This window comes from Coptis chinensis, chromosome 5 (assembly GCF_015680905.1).
Source record: "Coptis chinensis isolate HL-2020 chromosome 5, ASM1568090v1, whole genome shotgun sequence".
Taxonomy (NCBI): domain Eukaryota; kingdom Viridiplantae; phylum Streptophyta; class Magnoliopsida; order Ranunculales; family Ranunculaceae; genus Coptis; species Coptis chinensis.
In genome coordinates this window covers 83,961,168-83,981,387 of record NC_141460.1, presented here as the reverse complement: position 1 = coordinate 83,981,387, position 20,220 = coordinate 83,961,168, and the positions used below count along the sequence as shown (strand labels likewise).

The following is a 20,220-nucleotide window of genomic DNA, read 5'->3' as shown; positions in this document are numbered from 1 at the left end:
TTTTTTTTTTTTTTTTTTAATTAGGTAGAAGTTTTTGGGTTTTAGAAACCTCTATGTTTACTATTACTGTTGGGCCTAGGCCCATCAAATTTCGTAACATATGTTTTAAGCGGGATTGTATTTCCAATTTTATTCAAATTTGACCTGCTACACTACACAGCCACTCTTACTTGAAATCGATAAAAACTTGAGACCAAAGAAATCCTATCCATGAAAATTCATTCTGTATTTTTTAAAACGTTATGACTCTTTAAGTTTCAACATTCATGGCGTTTCAAGCTTAAGCTAATGTATCGTTTCCATCTCCATTCGTTCGACATTCTAGATTCTCAGCTTCTCCATTTAAATTCAATTTTGAGAGGAAAAGCCCCATTGAATTCTAAAGCGAAAAAAGAAGACAAAGAGGTATTGGTTTTCACTCATTTTCATTATTACTGCTGTTGAAACTGAAATTGCTATTGATTTTTTTCCAGGATTATTTGATTGATGCACCTGTTTCTATTGGTGATGACTTTTCTTTCAGTGGATGTATTGCTTATCTTCATGAGGACTGTAAGCATCGTTTTTCTGATTTATAAGTTTTAATTAGTTAACCCAGAAACTTGTGGTGGTTTATACTTTATAATCCATAGGTGGAAGCCTTTACGACCTGATCCTTGGACACTGTTATTTGAACACATTTATGTTCAATTCATTATATCCATACACATTGTACTGACACAAATTAAAAAGATGGAGCATAAGAGTTATACATATGACCCAATCTCAATAAAAAAGTATTTCTTACATATGTTGTTTGAGTATAGAAAATTATATAATGGACGATTTGATCTTGTCAAGTTTTTAAGAAAAATTAATTGTGGTGTTGGATTGATTGACTCAAGTAGCTTCAACTTGAGACTTGTCTTTAATATTTTAATTTTTTGTTTTTATCATCGGTTGAATCATAAAAGAGAAATCAACAAAATTATTAAATAAGATCTCAAAAAAAAAAAATAGTTTACCTTATCCATATTTGTTAACTCTTTCTGAAGCCTTTATTGAATATCTTCTATTGTATGCAATGAAGAAAAGAAAAAGAACTTAGTTATATATGTAAAACTAATGTATCGAATTCAACATGTAAATCAGAATAAAAGAAAAAACTAAAAGTTTACCTGTGTTTTTTGTTTTGTGTTAGGAGGATCGTTGGTTTTTTATATATATAGGTTTGTTTAGGTTAATTGATTAGGTTTTCTTATGTCATTAGAAGTTTAGTATTAATAGGATTCTTATTTTTTATATATCCCTAATTAGTGTTTTTGTTTTGTGTTTATATAGATAGGTTTGTTTAGGAAGTTAAGTATTAATAGGATTCTTTTTGGTAGAGTTAGATTATTTTGTGGGAACAGAACAACTCGGTAGGCAAGGGTTTTTATTATACAATATTAAATACCGCTTTGTTGTCACAGGAACCTTGCGGTTAGCAAAACTGCTAGTTTCCCTTTGCCCAACCTCTTCTATTGTTCATAGACTATTTGCTACATAGTTATTATAGTATATTAATTGATAGGAATTGGAGTACTAAAAGCGTTAAGAACTCTCTACTTGGGCACACCCAAGGGGAGTCCTCTACTTTCTCTGAAGCTTTGAGTTAGTCCTTGTGCATCCCATTCAGCGATTGTTAATTATAACAGATCACTATACTTATTGATTGAGCTATATCAAAGTATGAAGTATCCCCATCCAAGTCTGAACCGAAGGCGACATGAATCGGTTCCGATTGAGTATCCCGCTTCAACCAACCAAATGGTAGTGTTCTTTGCATTGTTATGTGCTCTATTGCTGGTCTCGTAACTCAAGGAAGTGTTAGCTCTGTCTGCGTGTGGAAAAAGGTGGATCAATAATCGGCAAGAGCTCACGGCCTCACGCTATGTCACTTTGATAAAATTGGTATTGATAGTTACACTTTAAGCAATCAAGTCTTGGTCAATAGAATATTTAATACGTTGCCAACATTTCTCCAAAACAAAGACAAAAAAAAGAAATGAAAGACACAAAAAGGGGAAATGTACTAATGTATGCTTGGACTTTAGAGTCGAATATTTTTAGTCGATTTTGAAGTTGTGAAAGTGTGAAACCGTTGTTTCCACTTTCCAGGTTTTAAGTCTTTGTTTTATTTTTTCTTTGATGAAATTTACTTTGGCTTCATTGCTTGCAACATTTTCAGCAGCTTGTATCTGTCTATTTTGCCTTTGAAGGATCTTATAGGGTTGCCAAGTTTTATGTTTTCTTTTATGCATCCAGCTCCTGTCCAGTTGTCCGTCCATCTGTGTAAAAATTGTTCTGTTTTGAGGCACTTCCTGCTTCACGCTCGAACATGCCTGAAGAAACGGAAAAAGGGGCTGAGATTAAGGCATGTTTTGTCGCAGGCTCGTTAATTGATTGTCTCTTTGGAAGGAGTAGGCACGGAGTTGACTATTTAAGATAAGGTGCTTGTACCTTTTTTTACTTTTGTTTGTGTTCCCCCCACCCCCTGCAAATGCCAGTTTTATAAATTTCATGGCCTCCATTGAATTTATTAGGAGCACCAACAAACAAAAAAAAGAAGAGGAAAATAGTATCTTTGAAATAAACTGTACAAAGGGGGAGCACCAGTGGAAAAATTAAAATGAGGAAACTAATATTTTATTTCTAGCTCATCCCAAAAGAACACATATATCAAATTACGTCCAGAGTTACTGGTAATTCCAACTTGCGGGGTCACAACGGGCGGCGTTACTTTTGTTGAAAGATGATTCCATTGGAACAGGCAACTATAGTGTACGGCTCGACGATCTTGGGTCACCGGGTGTAAGGATCACCTTTGTGGTAGTCGATGCGAAGTAGATCCGGTGGCGGAGTTGGCTTCAGATAGGAAAGTCCGGAAGCTAATTGGTGAATCTTGTTATTTTCATCAAGACAGAATGTATGCCCCCTGTAAGCTTTTTATCTTAACCCACTCAAACTGAATGTGATTAAGCTTAAAGACTTCGAATTTCAATAGTGAAGTAGTTCTGACTCATCATCTGTCGCTGGTAAGTAACTTCCACCTTGCGATCTAGTGGAGTCCCCGTTTTTGTCAGGACATGAAATAGGCCAATCTTCTATGTCCACCATAGATTGCCCGAGTATAGTGCGAAAAAGAATTCTTTGTTGTGTGTGTATTTTTTGTGTTCCTCCATTAGAAAGTATAGTAGAGATGTGCTTCTTTGACATTGAGGTGGATTAACTTGTCATCTTAGTATTTCTGTCGATGATGTGCACTTATAATGAGGCTTTCCTTTCTGAATACTGAAAGTGAAAAGATTCCATCTGCTGTTCTGAGCTTCTGATTTTTTTTATATGCAAATGTATATTTAGGTTAAGGAGTGTCTAGGGTTCATTTAGAATTTTAGGAGTTGTGATTGGTAGCTCTTGGAGCACATTCTGATCTAATTTTCACTTAACTACATAATGTACGCAAGCAAATGTTGGCCTAGATTTTCTCTTTGATTCGGTTCTGACCTGAGTCATCGTAATCAATATCCTTCAGTGAGCACCAGGGAATGTGAAAGAGTTATCAGAAAGTATATGTGATTCTTAAATTGGTCTATAATCATTTTGTTCCCCATTTTTGTATGTGGTGAACTTTTATCCTACCTAACTGCCTTATATTATTTCTGGTGATTGCTGACTACACAATGATAGCCACAGCAACTTTTGTAAGTTAAAGTTGGCTCAGTAATTCTTTGAAATTACTTAGAATTGTTAATTTTAGTATTATTCTTATTCTTATTAATATTTGTATTTTTATTGTTATTGTTGTTGTTGGTTGTTGTTGTTGTTGTTGTCGTCATTTGAATAGGCTGTCTTGTGTTCCATTCCACCAATGTGCTATTTGCTGGTTAGACTTCCCTCGAGTTTTCTAGACTGACACAGATATCAGATGTTCTCTATTTTCATTGCTTTGCTTTGATTGAAAAAAAGAAAAGAAAAGAAATATTTTGCACAGCATCGAGTTTGTTGTTGGAGAGCAGAAAAGGTATGAATTGATGGAAACCGGGAAATAGATATGAGGTAAAATTTAACATTAGAAACATCCTTTTCGAAGATGAGGCTCCTTGTTAGACATTATACTTCAAGGGTTTAGCCTACTCTATGCTTACGGTCCTATGACAGCGGTTGTGATCTTGTTCAGGGTGATAAGGTTTGATTGTTTCATATTCATTTGGTTGGGATAATGGTTTGGTGGTAGTATAGCGCAGCTGTTTTAGTGGTATTAGCTAGTGTGGTTGTAAGTGCGACCTTTTTTTCTATTAGCAATGAGTTCCGATTGTGCCATTGTAAAAAGGGAACAAAAAATCTAAAGCTTGAGAATACAATATTTGAAAAAAAGGCAATTGAATAAAAAGGCGGGGGTTTAAACAATGATTAGGTAAAGTAGGTCGACACGACTTGAATGATTGTTAATGAAAGGGTGCAGTAGTTTATTCATTGATGCTACTTAGAGTCAATATTGTGTTTTTGTTTATTTTTTTGATCCTTAATAGTTACTAAATTAATATTGTCACACAAATATTACAACAATTCTTGGTAAGTTAGCTAGAAGCTAACAACCTAATACCAAGTATCCCAGTCCCAACTCTCAAGGTACCAAATCGAACCAAAAGAGACGAAAAAATGCAATGCTTACAAAGACAGAATAAGGGCTTAAATACAACATGGTATGTAACGAAGGGCTTCGGTACGTGGGCTGCAACATGCGATGACTCCACGTGAACTTCGGTCTTTCCAGCTTTTGCCCGGGAGGACAGTGATTCCCCAGTCTCAGAAGTGGGCCTTGTAGCCATTTCTGAAGGTTGTAAGAAGTTGTGTTCAATTCTCCATTTTTGCAATAAAATGACCAATGCAGCTGTTGTGGCCATGTCAAAGAACTATCCAGATCTTGTGGTGTTCCGTCTTTGTATAATGGGGCGACACCTACCAGACCATCTGACAGGTGAACCCATGGATATGGGCTTTGGTGCTATTGTAATGAACTGTAAGAAGCTCATAAGGTTAGCATTATCTGGTTTGCTCACCGATAAGGCCTTCTATTACATTGGACAGTATGGGAAGTTAGTTCGTACACTATCAGTTGCTTTTGAAGGAGACACTGACGTGGCACTGACTTATGTGCTTCGGGATTCCCTGAATGCGCGAAGCTTGAGATTAGAGATTGCCCTTTTGGGTATGCAGGTCTGGTCTCCGGTTTGCACCATTTTCATAACATGAGGTTCCTGTGGATGTCTTTTTGTAGATTGATTGTTTGAGGTTGCAAGGAGGTTGCTTTCGACGACAAACAAACACGTGAATTACCGAAAATTGAAGAGGATTTTGGCCAAACAGGTTGAGAAGTTATACATGTATCGATCTCTTGATAGATGGTGGAGTGATGCACCAAACTTTGTGACAATCTTGTAGACTTGCGTTTTAACAGAAGGGAGAGCACATTGCTTGTTTGTTTATATCACAGTTCAGGAGCAAATTCCGGAGGGATTTGAGCAGTGGGGTATTTTTAAAATCCACATGGGATGCCGGTTCCAGACATAATAGCCTTCGATTTTTCTTGGCAGGGCATTTGGAATGGCATTAGAGGCTTAACCATGTTGAGAATGTGCATGTTTTACCATCCGCCTTCCAAAAGTTTGTTAAAGAAAAAATTGATGTGGCTTATGGTTGTTTGAACGAAATTGGTTGGTGACCCCACTATAATCATATTTGATATTTCTCTTGTAGAGTTTCTTGTAGTCTAATGTCCGTGCAAAGGAATAATCATATTTGTGCTCTTTTGGTTTGTTGAACTGTTCTTGTTTCATTTGCTTCTCTAGGAGCAAGTCTTTGTTTTGGGATTGTTCGCCCGACTGCGGTCGCCCTTTGATTACGTTAAAAGTCAAATACAAAAGATGCGACCAAATGCGATTGGAAAGTACTCTTTCTGTGCTCTTTGATTGTGTCCTTAAAACTTGGAAAGCGGGGAGGAGCCTTAAAATTTTACATGAATTTCGTTTATTGTGTTAAGATTGCTCAAGTATGTCAAGGTAAGCTCTTCCTCATAGTATTTAAAGGTCATATAGGATTCTTTGTTGCGAAAAGGATTTCTTTATGATATTCTCCTTTCTCAAAAATTCATTCGACTTAACATCGCCCCTATATCGCCGGTAAGTGCTTTTTATTTTTCTCTTCACATATGTTAAATTTGTTTTTCATTTATAGCTATGGAAATTAAGATTACAGGGACTTCATATTCAATTGTGGTGGACTATCAAGAGCATTTGTTTTGTGACGTCTTGGGATTCTTCTTGCATGTCCTCCATCTTTAGCAGGGTAATATGTTGATTTCTTTTATTCTAACCCTTTTTCCTTGAGCTTGGTCTGAAATCATGATGTTACTTCGAGTACGTGGTGAAAGGGCAATTCAGAAATCTCTATGTGATTATTTGCCTACCGACCCATGAGCAAAATGATTCCTTTGTTCGTTCTTATTTCAAGTGAGTTGCCAATCACCGTGATCAAACCTGGTTTTACATGACAAAATTCTGTTTTGAGGAACTTGGATATGTTGGTTTGGTAAGGTATGGCATGGAGATTGGCAGGCCAACATTTGTTCCAAATCCAAGACTTATCGATTCATGCCTATTAGTCTCAGAAAACATGGGAAAAAAAACAAACATTGCTCCCAATAGTTCATGCAAATGCTCTAATGATTTCAATGTTTTTTTTTTGTAATTTCCTTCAGCACACCCCCTGAATAACATCTCAATGGTTTTAAGCTCTTGAAATATAACTGACGTTTGAATACCTCCACCAAAGCAACAATGTCTAACATTTTTAAAATGGTGTCTAATTGCTCAACGATATCCGTATTCTCTTGCAGTTCTTGCCCCATCAAGATAAGATTTAGACACCCATCATTTGGTGCTTACCTTCGCTTTATTGAGCTTTACCATTAGTTGGTTTGATAGAACACCTAGTTGATGAAAAAAATTGTCGGCTTTTTCCGATTAATCGGGTTTGTTATCTAGAGCGTGTAAAAGTTTTAAACTTTGTCAAATCCTAGTTAGCCGAGAGAGTTATTATTTTCGATATACGATACGGGTGCAGATTTTTGTTTTACTTTACCTTCAGAGATGAGTTCAAAGAATCCTCACATTTTGTCATTTATATTAGTTGCTGAATGAACTCTTTTAAGTGCAAAGACATATCACTTGTCCATTCTCAAGTTTCTTTGAACATCGAAGGAAGCAAGTACACGGTACTTTTCTTATATAGGTTTTAAATGAATTGTTATTTCAGGATTGATTGAAACTATTTTCTTTACGGTTTATTTTGGTACTTCACTGAGTTTATAAAATTTTGTCTTTTAGATTGACATCGTAAAGGGAGGACCAAGAAGCTTTAAATTAAGGATGAATCAGTCCGAGGTTGAGGCAGAAATACATACATTGCGTGATGGGGGTCTACTGATGCAGGTAGGATTTTTCTACTTAATAAATTTCATCATGAGTATAAGCCGTTTAAAAAGCAGCTTTTTGAATTCATTAATTTTCCAGCTGGATGGAAACAGCCATGTGATCTATGCGGAGATGTGATTCTAAGGTATAGCATACACGAACTGCATCAATGGCTTGTGAGATCCTGTGGAATATTGCTTTCCGAAGCTCCCGCGGACTCTGCTAGCACCCTAGCAGACAAAACTTGCCCTTCAGTGATTTCAAGAAATGCCTATATGCTCTATGTACTTTGTGCTAGTGATACATATCTCATTTGACAGCAATATAGAAAAGACTGCTTGCAAAATATGTAGTATAGCACTTAGCAGAATCACATACTCTAATATTAGATTAACCATAATACAACAATTTAACTTGACAAAACAGGTCATAAACCAAAGAAATATAACTACATGCAAATTTGAAACAAAGTCTTACTTTTATGGAGACACCGGTGTCAAACAATTGCTTGGCTTCAAGTCGATATTCATGCATAACCCAATTTGTCCTATCTCCTCGCGGTGCCCTTCCTAAATGGAAAATCAGTGTCTTCTTCATCCCCACGATTGTGCGGGCCATTACAGATGGGTCTATCTCTACCGATCGTTCCAATATCCAATTTGGTTGCACGACGATTAGTCGTGTCTCTTGGACAAAAGAAGTACCATTCCATCCCCCGCAAGATTTTCTGCATAAACAAAAAAAAATGAGTTCAACACAAAGTCGAGGACTACTAACTAAAATAAAAGTACCAAGAAGTTTCATAATGGTTTCAGAGATTAAACATTTAAGTGTCCAATGGACCAAGACCACAAATTCTTATCAAAGCATTGTTAAAACTATGGAACCCATCACAGTCTCATCCCCATCCGCCATCCCCATTGACATATCAAGTACCTTCTAGTTAAGCCCTTCAACAATAAATGACATTACAACTACCTATTGTAACACTAAGACATTTCTCAAAGTTATGTTTGAGATACACTTAAGATCCTCAATGAGATTAATTAGTCACTACTATCCTCACTACTTTTTGAAGGCAAGAGGCGGATACCACCTGTTGATACTTCATAGAAACAAGCATCGCAAGCCGATACCCCTACACACGCGTGTGTTCATTCTCGCACCAACAAAATAAACTCCCTCGGTTTTTATTTCAAAAGGCGCATCATTTACACATACAGTGGCTATTTTCTTCTTTCTTCTCAAAATATATTCATTAGACATATTTGATGTAGCTTGAAATATTTATGAGAAGCTAAACTTAAACTATAAACATTGTTATCAACAATATATTCATCCCCACGATTAATGCGGGCCATTACAGATGGGTCTATCTCTACCGCGTTCCAATATCCAATTTCGGTGTAGACGATTAGTCGTGTCTCTTGGACAAAAGAAGTACCATTCCAGATCCCCGCAAGATTTGTCTGCATAAACAAAACAAAAAATGAGTTCAACACAAAGTCGAGACTACTAACTAAAATAAAAGTACCAAGAAGTTTCATAATGGTTTCAGAGATTAAACATTTAAGTGTCCAACAGACCAAGACCACAAATTCTTATCAAAGCATTGTTAAAACTATCTGGAACCCATCACAGGTCTCATCCCCATCCGGCCATCCCCATTGACATATCAAGTACCTTCTAGTTAAGCCCTTCAACAATAAATGACATTACAACTACCTATTGTAACACTAAGACATTTCTCAAAGTTATGTTTGAGATACACTTAAGATCCTCAATGAGATTAATTAGTCACTACTATCCTCACTACTTTTGAAGGCAAGAGACGGATACCACCTGTTGATACTTCATAGAAACAGTTACTGCAAGCTGATACCCCCCTACACACGTGTGTTCATTCTCGCACCACACACCACAAAATAAACTCCCTCGGTTTTTTATTTCAAAAGACGCCATCATTTACACATACGGTGGCTATTTTTTCTTTCTTCTCAAAATATATTCATTAGACATATTTGATGTAGCTTGAAATATTTATGAGAAGCTAAACTTAAACTATAAACATTGTTATCAACAGCTCTTCATCTAAAAGCTAGACTTAGAGCTTCTATACACTCAAAGCTGATCAATATACTTCTCATAAACCTATAGTATGTATGTAACATGAGTGCCACAAACCATGAATCCCTATTTAAATTTATTCACAGAAAGTGCATAGTGAAAGAACCTAGGACCTTTCTCCGATAGTCTTAAAATAACTTGGTGAAAATATCTAACACATCATTGTGGATTATATATATAATGTAGAAATGTGGTTTTAAAGCTCTAAAGTTTAAACTAAAATGGCTAACTATAGAATTTCCCAAACATATTCATGTAAAATGGTATACTCTACGTAAATATAAAACTAAATTGAAAGCATAATTTTAGATCTAGAAACAGGCAATTAGCATTACTTGCTATTTCTAAATAGCATAACTATATGGAAGAGATGGAATTGACTTACTCTATTGCAATATTTCCACCAGGGCCTCCATATTTGCAATGCACATGGACTGCACTTCAGCCTCTCCTCTATGCATAACATAAATCAATAGAAATCAAGTTACACAAAATCCAGCAAATCAAAATTTACAAACTCAAAGAATTAATTTCGTATTTGAAAAAAATAATGTTATGGTAGAACCAATGAAAATCAGAAGAGTGCATATCCAACATGCACAATGGCGCTTATCATCAAGTGACGAAACAGAAGATCTCCATGAACGAAAAATTACACTATATCATTCTAAGGAGTTCCTTTCAGGTAGTTGGTTAGGCCGATTTCAGATACACATCTCTTCCTAAAAAAGAATTGTGAGAAAAAATAGACGAATCGCCTAGAAAAGAGAATATAAAAGCATAGCAATCAAATAAAGCACATTTTCTTGGCTTAGTAGCTACACAATACAATATCACCTCTTTTGCTTAAAAAGAACGTTAGCAAACCACAAATAATTAAATATCTTAAATCATTTCTTGAAATCTTATTTAATTTTCTAATTGGATATATCACGATAAAATGTTGTTAACCTTGACAATATCTTGGTAGTTATTATTGTTTGTTCTAGTGGACAACTCAGATAGTGGAAAACACAATTTCTTCATTTTTGGTATATAGTTTGTTGATTACATGTGTTCAGTTACCCTAACATCCCTGAATTAATAGCATCTTTTGAAGCATTCAACACTAACATGATCGAACGGACCTAAGAGAAAAAAAAAAAGGGAAAAAAGAAATAGGAAAGCACACAATCAGTCCCCGCGATTGAGTCCATAATAGTGCGATTGCCTAGGATTGTGTTATTCAAATGATAACATAATTTATGGTTGTATGAAGGTTTTGAATATAACTAAGACAAAGGACTACACAGACCATAGCATGTTTTGATATATTTCCATGTAAACATGTTGTACAAACTTAAACACTTTGGTCTATCCTATCATTCCTATGCTATATGAAGCGTGAAATCATATCGAACAAGGGAGTCCGGGACCATGGCTAGTGTACCGATGTTCTTGATCTAATTAAAATGGTCCATCCATATATAAGGAGGGTTTGCCATAGATGGGACAGTCTTAACTACTACTAAGAGTATGCTAAAAAATCTAAAGGGGTTCCCGGATCTAAAGGAATCCAAAAAGGATAGAATAGCCGATTTGTGATCATGCAACCAAGCAACTCCTCAAATATGACATGTTAAAGGTTATAAGATGCATACCTATTCGAATTACGATAACAAATTGGATTCATTGAAAGAACCTTTAGTGTCATACTATCCCTGGCACGTACAAAAGTTGTTTTTTTTAGTTTTTCAAGTTCTTTCTCTAAGCTAAGTTGCTACAATGCATGAAGTTTCATTCACAAAAAAATGTGCTTAAGTTTCCATTCTATAATAATTGACCAAGCCTGCTTTCGTCCTATCTCTTTCTAAGATACTGTTAGAGCTTATGTCTGTAAGAGGGGCCTCCACAATGGTTCCCATGTCTAATGGATATGACTTCCATTGCATGATCCCACCCTTATAGTTTCTTTCTTGCTCTGACAATAATTTTTTTTTTTTTTTTTTTTTTTTTTAAACGGCGAAGATCTAATACCTAGTAATAAAATTTCAACTTGAGTTGTGCATATTAGGAATAATAACCGATGACCAAACATTAACATTCAGTAAAATAAAAATTGCCACATTATAAACAGAGTATCAGAGAAAAAGGGGTAAAATTTCATAAGGTGAAAACACATAACTACTTGTATACCTGGAACTACATGAACAAAGTGGTGGATATATGAACATGAACTACAACAATGTATGCAGAGAAATAAAAGAACGTAGATAGAAAAACATATATACATGACTAATTACGATCAAGGGATTTCACCTTTCAATTGTGGCAAGTTCAACGAAGTGCAAACGATTCCAAGCAATATGACACTGCAGATAGCAAAATTAAATGTCGATCAATTTCAACTGATGATTTACCATAAATACTGTATTGAGATATCAAACAATGCACTTTTCCGGAACTGAAAATCATGGACAGAGATAATAAAACTTGGAGACAAAAACCAAAATTAATGCGGCTAAATTGAAACTCTTTTCGGTGTCAAAAGGTAATTAATCTTTTGCAAGAACGTGAAAAATGAGATCATCCCAATACCAAAAGCAAACCAAACCCAGTATCTCGGTGTCAAAAGGTAATTAATCTTTTGCAAGAACGTGAAAAATGAGATCATCCCAATACCAAAAGCAAACCAAACCCAGCATTCAAAAATACAACAACAACAACGACAACAAACGCTGTTTAAGAAAGAAGGCTTACCAATAAGAAGGGGTGTGATCGAAGTCTGAGATGTTCAAAGGAGACTGTTTCGGCTTCACAGCAGCAGCTTTCTTACTCTTCTTCACAGGTGTTCCAACTTTCTTCACCTTCTTCTCAGTTTTCTTCACAGGTTGTTTCTTCACCACCTTCTTCTCGAAGAATAGGAGCGAAGCCTTTGCCTTTGAAACAAACTCTTCTTCTTAACAAGTTCTTTGGTTTCACATCGCTTTGAAACTTTCTTAGCAAAGATCGGATAACTTGAATGAAGCTTTGACGTTTACGGTGTTCCTTTCACAACATTGTTCTTCAACCAAATGTGAGCCAACATCTTCTTGAAATTTCTTTGGTAGAACTTCCTTGTGCTTCTCTTCCATGTACTTTGCAATTGCATAGGGACTTGAACCACCCTTTTCTTTCAAAGCCAACGATGCTTCCTTAATCATCTACACAAATCAAACATACCCAATCAATAACTCCACAACCAAACACTAAAATTGAAGAAATTGGTAAGAAATAAACAAAGTGTACCTGGAAATAAGGTGGATGAGAAGGAGTAGATTTCTTCTCCTTTGGTGCTGCTGCTTTTGCTACCTTCTTTTCCTTCACTTGCTTTGCCATAGTTGTAGACTTAACTTCACCCCTTCATGCCCATATTGAATTCGAGACGTGATAAAAAATAGAGTAATTTAACAGTTAAGAAAGAAGAACAAATTTGAGAGAGAAAATGTTTTGGAATGGAGTTGATTAAAGATAACCGATATTGGGGTGACATCCTCTTAGCTGATCTTTGTAGAGAGAAAGATGGGTAAACTTACTTTCATTTGTTGGTCCTCACTTTTAATTAAGTGTGACTCTTAGTTTTCGTTTTTTTTTTTCTCTATTTTTTTTTTCTCCACTTTACTTTTTTAAGTGGTTCGCCAGAGTTTTTCTCCACTTTTTCTCAATCCATCCCGATTTTGAAGTGAGTAAAAGAGACTTAAAATTTGCCTACGTGGACACCCTCAGAGAGCAGGAAAAGGGACTGCTATTATATATATATAAAGATGAACAGGTGTCACTATATTTTTGTAAGGTGTAAAAGGGTCACTTTTACACCCGGGCGGAGAAGATCTGGCCTCATCTTGAAATTAGTCAGAGTCGGTGAGATAGGGTTTGGTTAGAAAATGAGAGTATAAATGTAATAGTGTCCTTGGTAAGGGTTTCATACGAAAATTAATGAGAAAATTCTCTTAAGCTCCGTTCTTCAAGTTGAAGCAGAGAGTTCTCTTCTTATTTATCTGATTCTAGTTTATTTATCGGATTCTAGTTTGTTTGAACTCCTCAAGATTCTTGTAAAACAGTACAATTGGTATCAAGAGCCTTCGAACCTTGGATTGAGATGGCTATGGAAATTGTGCAAAAGAATGAAACCCAAATCTTAGAGCTTCGGGAAGAAATAAAAAAAATTCATGCAATCACGAGAAGAAATCGATCAAAGAACTGAATCGAGGTTTGAGAAGATGTTCAAATTGTTGAACGATGGATTTCAGCAAGCCAAAGGAATGGCGATCGACGACAGTGAGAATTCAAACAATGGGGAGTATGCATAAGTTGTTATTGATACAACAAATCCCAGAATGCCAGCGGAGTTGTGACTCGAAACGCAGAGAAAGGCACAAGGTAATTTTCTAAATTCTCCTAAGCTTGATTTCCCACACTTTGATAGTACCAATCCGAGGGGGTGGATAAGAAAGTGTAGGAATTTTTTTCAAATTTATCATGTGAAAGAACACCAAAAAGTCAATATAGCTTCCCTTTATTTTGTGGGTAAAGCTGATTCATGGTTCTTAGATTATCAAGAGATACCATGGGAGCTAGGAATTTATCCTTGAATTGAGTGATAAGTTTGGTGATGTATGTCGTGACAATTATGTGGGGGAGTTTAATAAGTTGGTACAAATGTCGACGGTTAATGAGTATCAAGAGAAATTTGAAGAGCTTAAGTCCTTAATGGTCAGTAAGAATAGGCACTTAACAGATGAATACATTGTGCTGAGTTTTCTTAGCGGTCTTAAAGAGGAATTACGAGCTTCAGTACAAATGTTCAAACCCACCACTCTCAATCAAGCCATTTACCTTTCAAAATTACAAGAAGCAGCCCTTGAAGCACAGTCTAAAAAGCCGAAGACACTACGTACCACCTCTAGCTATAGACCCAACACCACTGGAACTTCTTACTTCCCACACACCTATTCAACTTCTAATACGAATCAACCCACAAGCCAAACTTTAAAAAATACACCGCCAATTAAAACCTTAACCAACGTTCTTCCCACCACCATTACACCGCCTATAAGAAGACTGACATCTACTCAGATGAGAGCCCGAAGGGAGAAAGCCTTATGTTACAATTGTGATGAACAATATAGACCGGTGTATTTTTGTAAAACTCAGCAATTTTACATGTTAGTATCCAATGAAGAAGGTCAAGAAGAGGTGGAACAAGAAAGTGAAAGCGAAAAGGAAACATTGCTACAAGAGATAGAGATGAATATGGAAATTTCCGTTAATGCCATAGCTGGAAATGTTAGTCAAAACACCATTATAATTCAAGGGATGCTCAAGAAGAGGCCCATAACTATCTTAATTGATAGTGGGAGTACTCACAGCTTCATTGATCCTGAAACCACTAAACAAGGGGGTTGTTTGGTAGTACCCACAACTCACATGTTAGTAACGGTTGCTAACGGTGACAAGATCGTAAGCCTTATGCTCTAACTTAAAGTGGACAATGCAGGGTCATCACTTTGAAGAGGAGATCAGAGTACTACCTTTGGGAGGTTGTGACATGGTTTTAGGTGGGGATTGGCTTAAGACGTGTGGAGATATTTTGCTCAATTTGAATAAGCTACAAATTAGCTTTAAGAAGGATGGGAAGATAATTACACTTACTGGAGGAGAGGAGACTGCCACCTTGACGATGATGTCAGGAAATGCTCTCAAAAGGTTTATTCAGAAGAACACCCATAGCCTAATGGGCCAACTATTCTCAGTGACAGCCACTCCCATAGAGTCCACACCCCCTACATCTGTATCCAATCTCTTGCATGAGTTCTCATATGTCTTTTTCGAGCCCAAAAAGCTTCCACCAACAAGAAACTTAGACCATCATATCCCACTTAAGCCTAACGCAGGTCCTACTAACCAAAGACCATACAAATACCCCTATGTGCAGAAAGCGGTAATCAAAAAAATTGTGCATGAAATGATGGAATCAGGCCTAATACAGCCTAGCCATAGTCCCTTTGCTTCCCCAATATTGCTTGTTAAGAAGAAAGATGGCAGTTGGAGATTTTGTGTAGACTACCGAAAGCTTAACGACATCACAATTAAGGACAAGTTTCTCATTCCGGTGATAGATGAACTACTTGATGAACTGCATGGCGCGAAAGTATTCTCTAAAATTGATCTATGGTCAAGTTATCACTAGATTCGGGTAAATGAAGCTGATATCTACAAGACGACATTCCGGATACATCATGGACACTACGAATTCAAAGTCATGTCATTTGGTTTGACAAACGCCCCTGCCACTTTTCAAGCCCTGATGAATGAGGTATTTCAACCCTATTTGAGGATGTATATACTTGTGTTCTTTGATGGCATCCTAGTATATAGCCCTAACATGGACGTTCATGTGGAACACTTGAGGGAAGCTCTAACAGTACTAAGGAAACAAAGCTTATTTGCTAAATTGTCTAAGTGTTCATTTGCACAGTCGCAATTGGAATATCTTGGACATTTAATTACACCAAAGGGAGTAGCTGCTGATCCAGCCAAGGTAGAGAGTATGGTAAACTGGACGAAACCCGCTACACAGAAGGGACTTCGGGGATTTTTGGGGCTTACCAGGTATTACAGGCGGTTCATCCAAGGCTATGGAACTATAAGTAAACCTCTTACTAATATCCTCAAGAAAAACAACTTTAAGTGGAGTGTTGAGGCAGAAAAAGCTTTTGAGCAACTTAAACGAGCGATGACCTCCACCCCCGTGTTAGCATTACCTGATTTCAAACTGCCTTTTCTGGTCGAAATAGATGCGTGTTCCATAGGAGTTGGGGTTGTCTTGATGCAAGGAGGAAGGCCTATATCCTTTTTTAGTATGGCCTTGGGTCCCAAAACCTTAGGTTTGTCCACCTATGAGAAGGAGTTGCTTGCAATAGTTATGGCGGTGACCAAATGGAGACCATATCTCTCCGGATATCACTTCATTATACATACCGACCACCAAAGTATCAAATACGTTTTAGAACAGAGAATGACCACTATGATGCAACAGAGGTGGCTGACCAAGTTACTTCGTTTTGACAATGAAATCAAGTATAAAAGAGGAACTGAAAATACTGTTGTTGATGCCCTGTCTAGAGTAGTGGAAGAACATGCTAGTTGTCAAACAATGTCGACGGTGCACCCACTGTGGCTCAAAGAAGTAATGCAAAGCTATGAGCGTGATGGCTCGATGCAAACTCTTATATCTCAGTTGGCACTCAATCCCACTGGAGTGCATAATTATTCTTACGCCTCTGGTATTGTGAGATACAAAGACAAGATATACATCGGGAATAATGGTGACTTGAGACAGAAATTGATTGCCACTATACACTCTTCTTCCGTGGGTGGTCACTATGGAATGCAGGGTAGTTATCAGTGGGCGAAGTCTTATTTCTTTTGGCCAGGTCTAAAGAAGGATGTGATGGAGTTTGTAATTGCTTGTGATGTCTGCCAAAGAAACAAAAATGAGCATGTGTTCCCTGCTAGTTTATTGCGGCCCTAACCTGTCCCAGAGCATGCGTGGCAGCACATCGCCATGGATTTCATTACATGTTTGCCAAAGTCAGAAGGAAAAGAAGTAATAATGGTGGTTGTCTATAGGCTTACAAAGTACAGCCATTTCATAGCATTGGCTCATCCATATACTGCTGCAACAGTAGCTAAGGAGTACGTTCATGAACCACATTTACAAGTTGCATGGATTGCCAACCTCGATCACTTCAGACAGAGATAGGGTGTTTATAAGCTCGTTCTGGAAGGATTTGTTTAAGGAAATGGGAACTGAGATTCATCTAAGTACCGCCTACCATCCACAAACAGATGGACAGACAGAGAGAACCAACTCTTGTCTAGAAAACTACCTTCGGTGCATGGTGGGACATAACCCGCAAAGTTGTTATAAATGGCTTCCTTTGGCTGAATGGTGGTTCAACACTAACCACCACTCCAGCTTGAAGATGTCGCCTTTTAAGGCTCTTTACGGGTATACACCGCCTCAACTCGCACTACCAACATCAGCAACAACATCAGTGGCTGCAGTTCAAAAATACCTACAGCAAAGGGCAGTCATGATTGAAGCAGTTAAGGATGGCTTGCACAAGGCATATGAGAGGATGAAATGGTATGCTGACAAAATGAGAACCGAGAGGTCTTTTGAAGTGGGAGACTTGGTTTATCTCAGATTACAACCTTACAGGCAAACTTCTGTGGCTGTTCGAAAGAACCTTAAGCTTGGTGCTAAGTTCAATGGACCCTTTGAGGTGATTGCGCTGCCAAGGTAGGACAGGTAGCATATAAATTGCGATTACCACATGGATAAAAAATTCATCCTGTTTTTCATGTGTCACAATTGAAAAAGAAATTGGGCAATGTAGTAACACCAATGCCTCACTTACCTATGGTTATTCTGAAGGACAGATGCTAGTGGAACCGATCGCCGTATTGGCTAGGAGGATGATACCGAGACACAATAAGGCAGTTGCACCAGTGCTTATCCATTGGTCTAACACAGTTCCTGAGGACGCCACCTGGGAAGATTGGACTCATATTGCAACCAACTTCCCAAATTTTAATCCTTGAGGACAAGGATGTTTAAAGGGGAAGGTATTGTCATGTCCCAAGTTAAACAAATGGAGTTATAGAAGGCAGTCTCTGTAATTATAGTATCAAGTAATGGTAGTATGGTCATTACAGTCAAATTTATTTGTATTAGTTAATCTAGCCCTTAAGGCATATTTGTTAGTCTGCTTTTAGCTTAATCTTGAAATTAGTCAGAGTCGGTGAGATAGGGTTTGGTTAGAAAATGAGAGTATAAATGTAATAGTGTCCCTGGTAAGGGTTCCATGCGAAAATTAATGAGAAAATTCTCTTAGGCTCTGTTCTTCAAGTTGAAGCAGAGAGTTCTCTTCTTATTTATCTGGTTCTAGTTTATTTATCGGATTCTAATTTGTTTGAATTCCTCAAGATTCTTGTAGAACAGTACAGTTTGTTTGTGTAGCTTTTCATCAATGTTCCATGGTGGTACCTTGCTTTCAATAGGATGATTAGCCCCTTCTTGACTTTGAGGACTAAGACCAAGTTTGTTTCAAAATATGTCGACACCCTTTTCAAGTTAGTCCTGAATTTTGAGTTGGATTTCTAATTTGATTTTTATTTGGTGGTGTGTAGAATTTGAAAATTATGATTGATGCTCATGTGTTTGTTTATTTGGGTGTTTACAGATATATTGTTCCTGAGCAAGTACCAGTACAATATGGTGGTTTGCACAAGGAGGGTGATACACAATTTAGCACTGCTGATGCAGTTACTGAGGTTATTATCAAGCCAGTAAGTAGGCAAACTGTAGAAATTCCTGTTACTGAGGTTAAATAATTTCTTAGCCCTTTTACTTATCTAATTACTTGTTCATTTAATTGCTGATGTTGTAAGTCGGTCGTTGTTCGATTCGGTTGATTGCTTTTATCGTTGTGTTTGGATCTTAGCATTTGGTATTGCTCTTGAATTCAAATGATAATTGTGCCAGTGGTAAGAGGCAGAGTTCATCAAAGGAGGTGGAATGTAAGATTGCATGTTACCATAGTTATTTGGTCTTAGACTCTTAGATGAAATTAGTAAAGCTTATTGTCGGATAAATATCAACTATGAAACCATTCGATTTGAAGTCATCCGCGTGACGCTAGGGTAATTTTCAGCCACCGGCTGTCTACTTCATTATACCCTTTTGTTAGGCTGGGATGTGTATTAGAAGGTAATGGTGCTTCTACTACTTATACTTGTACTTGAAAGTTCTGAAACAAAACTATTTTTTTTTTCCTTTTCGCTGGTTTTGATGAAGTTCTAGTGATACTAGAGCTTTGCTCACGCCCCAGTGCAATGTTGTATATTAGTAAGGCCTGGGCTACCACGAGAATATCCCTATAGGGATGAGTGTTCCGAGATCCAACGGTCCGAAAATCAAAAACAAAAAGGAAGAGAGAGAATGTGAGTTTGTTTTTGATTTTCGGACCTTTGGATCTCGGATCCAACGGTCTCGGCTGTCGTCCCTATGAGGATATCCTCGGGGTAGACAAACTCTATTAGTAATCTCTATTCGATGGGGATTCTTCCTACACCTATGAATTCCATTGGACTCAGAAACGATACATTGGAAGAATTTTTTGGGTCTTTCCAATATCAATAGGTTTATTGTTTCGCTCACACGTCCTTCATCTTCTCATTCACCTGTGACCAAAAGAACAAAGGGCCTTTAATCGTCAATAACAACCTCCTCCAAATACCCCTATACTCATGCAAAACATCTTCTATTACTTTCCACCCACAAACCCCTCGAGATTTCCAAGAATGAACATTAATGTTCCAAGGGGCTAAGAGTGTCTTCACCGAGCCTAGGCAGACATATCAAGAATTGAAGGCATTAAATTGCTTCTCCTATGTTTATAAATATCACACAGGGTAAAATACAAGGTCCAAAGAGACTCATTATTACAAAACATTATACAACGAACAAGTTGATGTACAATATCTTGTAATTTAAATTTCGATAACTCGATTG

General features: G+C 37.1%; 1 protein-coding gene, 2 long non-coding RNA genes and 1 pseudogene across 3 annotated transcripts; 2 read left to right on the top strand and 2 right to left on the bottom strand.

Moving 5' to 3' along the window:
* The first annotated feature begins 4,899 nt into the window (after positions 1–4,899).
* On the top strand, positions 4,900–5,274 carry LOC147499456 (transport inhibitor response 1-like protein pseudogene; annotated as a pseudogene).
* A 1,959-nt stretch (positions 5,275–7,233) lies between these two features.
* LOC147499455 (uncharacterized) lies at positions 7,234–7,701 on the top strand. Its single transcript, XR_015194669.1, has 3 exons — positions 7,234–7,294; positions 7,407–7,511; positions 7,593–7,701. It is a non-coding gene; the product is annotated as an uncharacterized LOC147499455 (long non-coding RNA).
* A 1,202-nt stretch (positions 7,702–8,903) lies between these two features.
* LOC147499454 (uncharacterized) lies at positions 8,904–11,972 on the bottom strand. Its single transcript, XR_015194481.1, has 3 exons — positions 11,919–11,972; positions 10,006–10,073; positions 8,904–8,962 (listed from the first exon to the last, which is right to left on the bottom strand). It is a non-coding gene; the product is annotated as an uncharacterized LOC147499454 (long non-coding RNA).
* Positions 11,973–12,355: 383 nt separating this feature from the next.
* On the bottom strand, positions 12,356–12,977 carry LOC147499453 (uncharacterized). The gene is made up of 3 exons (XM_086563479.1): positions 12,888–12,977; positions 12,641–12,802; positions 12,356–12,538 (listed from the first exon to the last, which is right to left on the bottom strand). Exons 1-3 carry the CDS (start codon positions 12,975–12,977, stop codon positions 12,356–12,358), a joined length of 435 nt encoding a protein of 144 aa, XP_086419605.1.
* Positions 12,978–20,220: the final 7,243 nt, after the last annotated feature.

Coding starts and splice junctions, on each gene's coding strand:
- LOC147499453 (XM_086563479.1), bottom strand. CDS start 12,977: ATGGCAAAGCAAGTGAAGGAAAAGAAGGTAGCAAAAGCAGCAGCACCA. Junction 12,803..12,887: donor CTCATCCACCTTATTTCCAG/GTACACTTTGTT, acceptor TGATTTGTGTAG/ATGATTAAGGAAGCATCGTT. Junction 12,539..12,640: donor AATGTTGTGAAAGGAACACC/GTAAACGTCAAA, acceptor TTTGTTTCAAAG/GCAAAGGCTTCGCTCCTATT.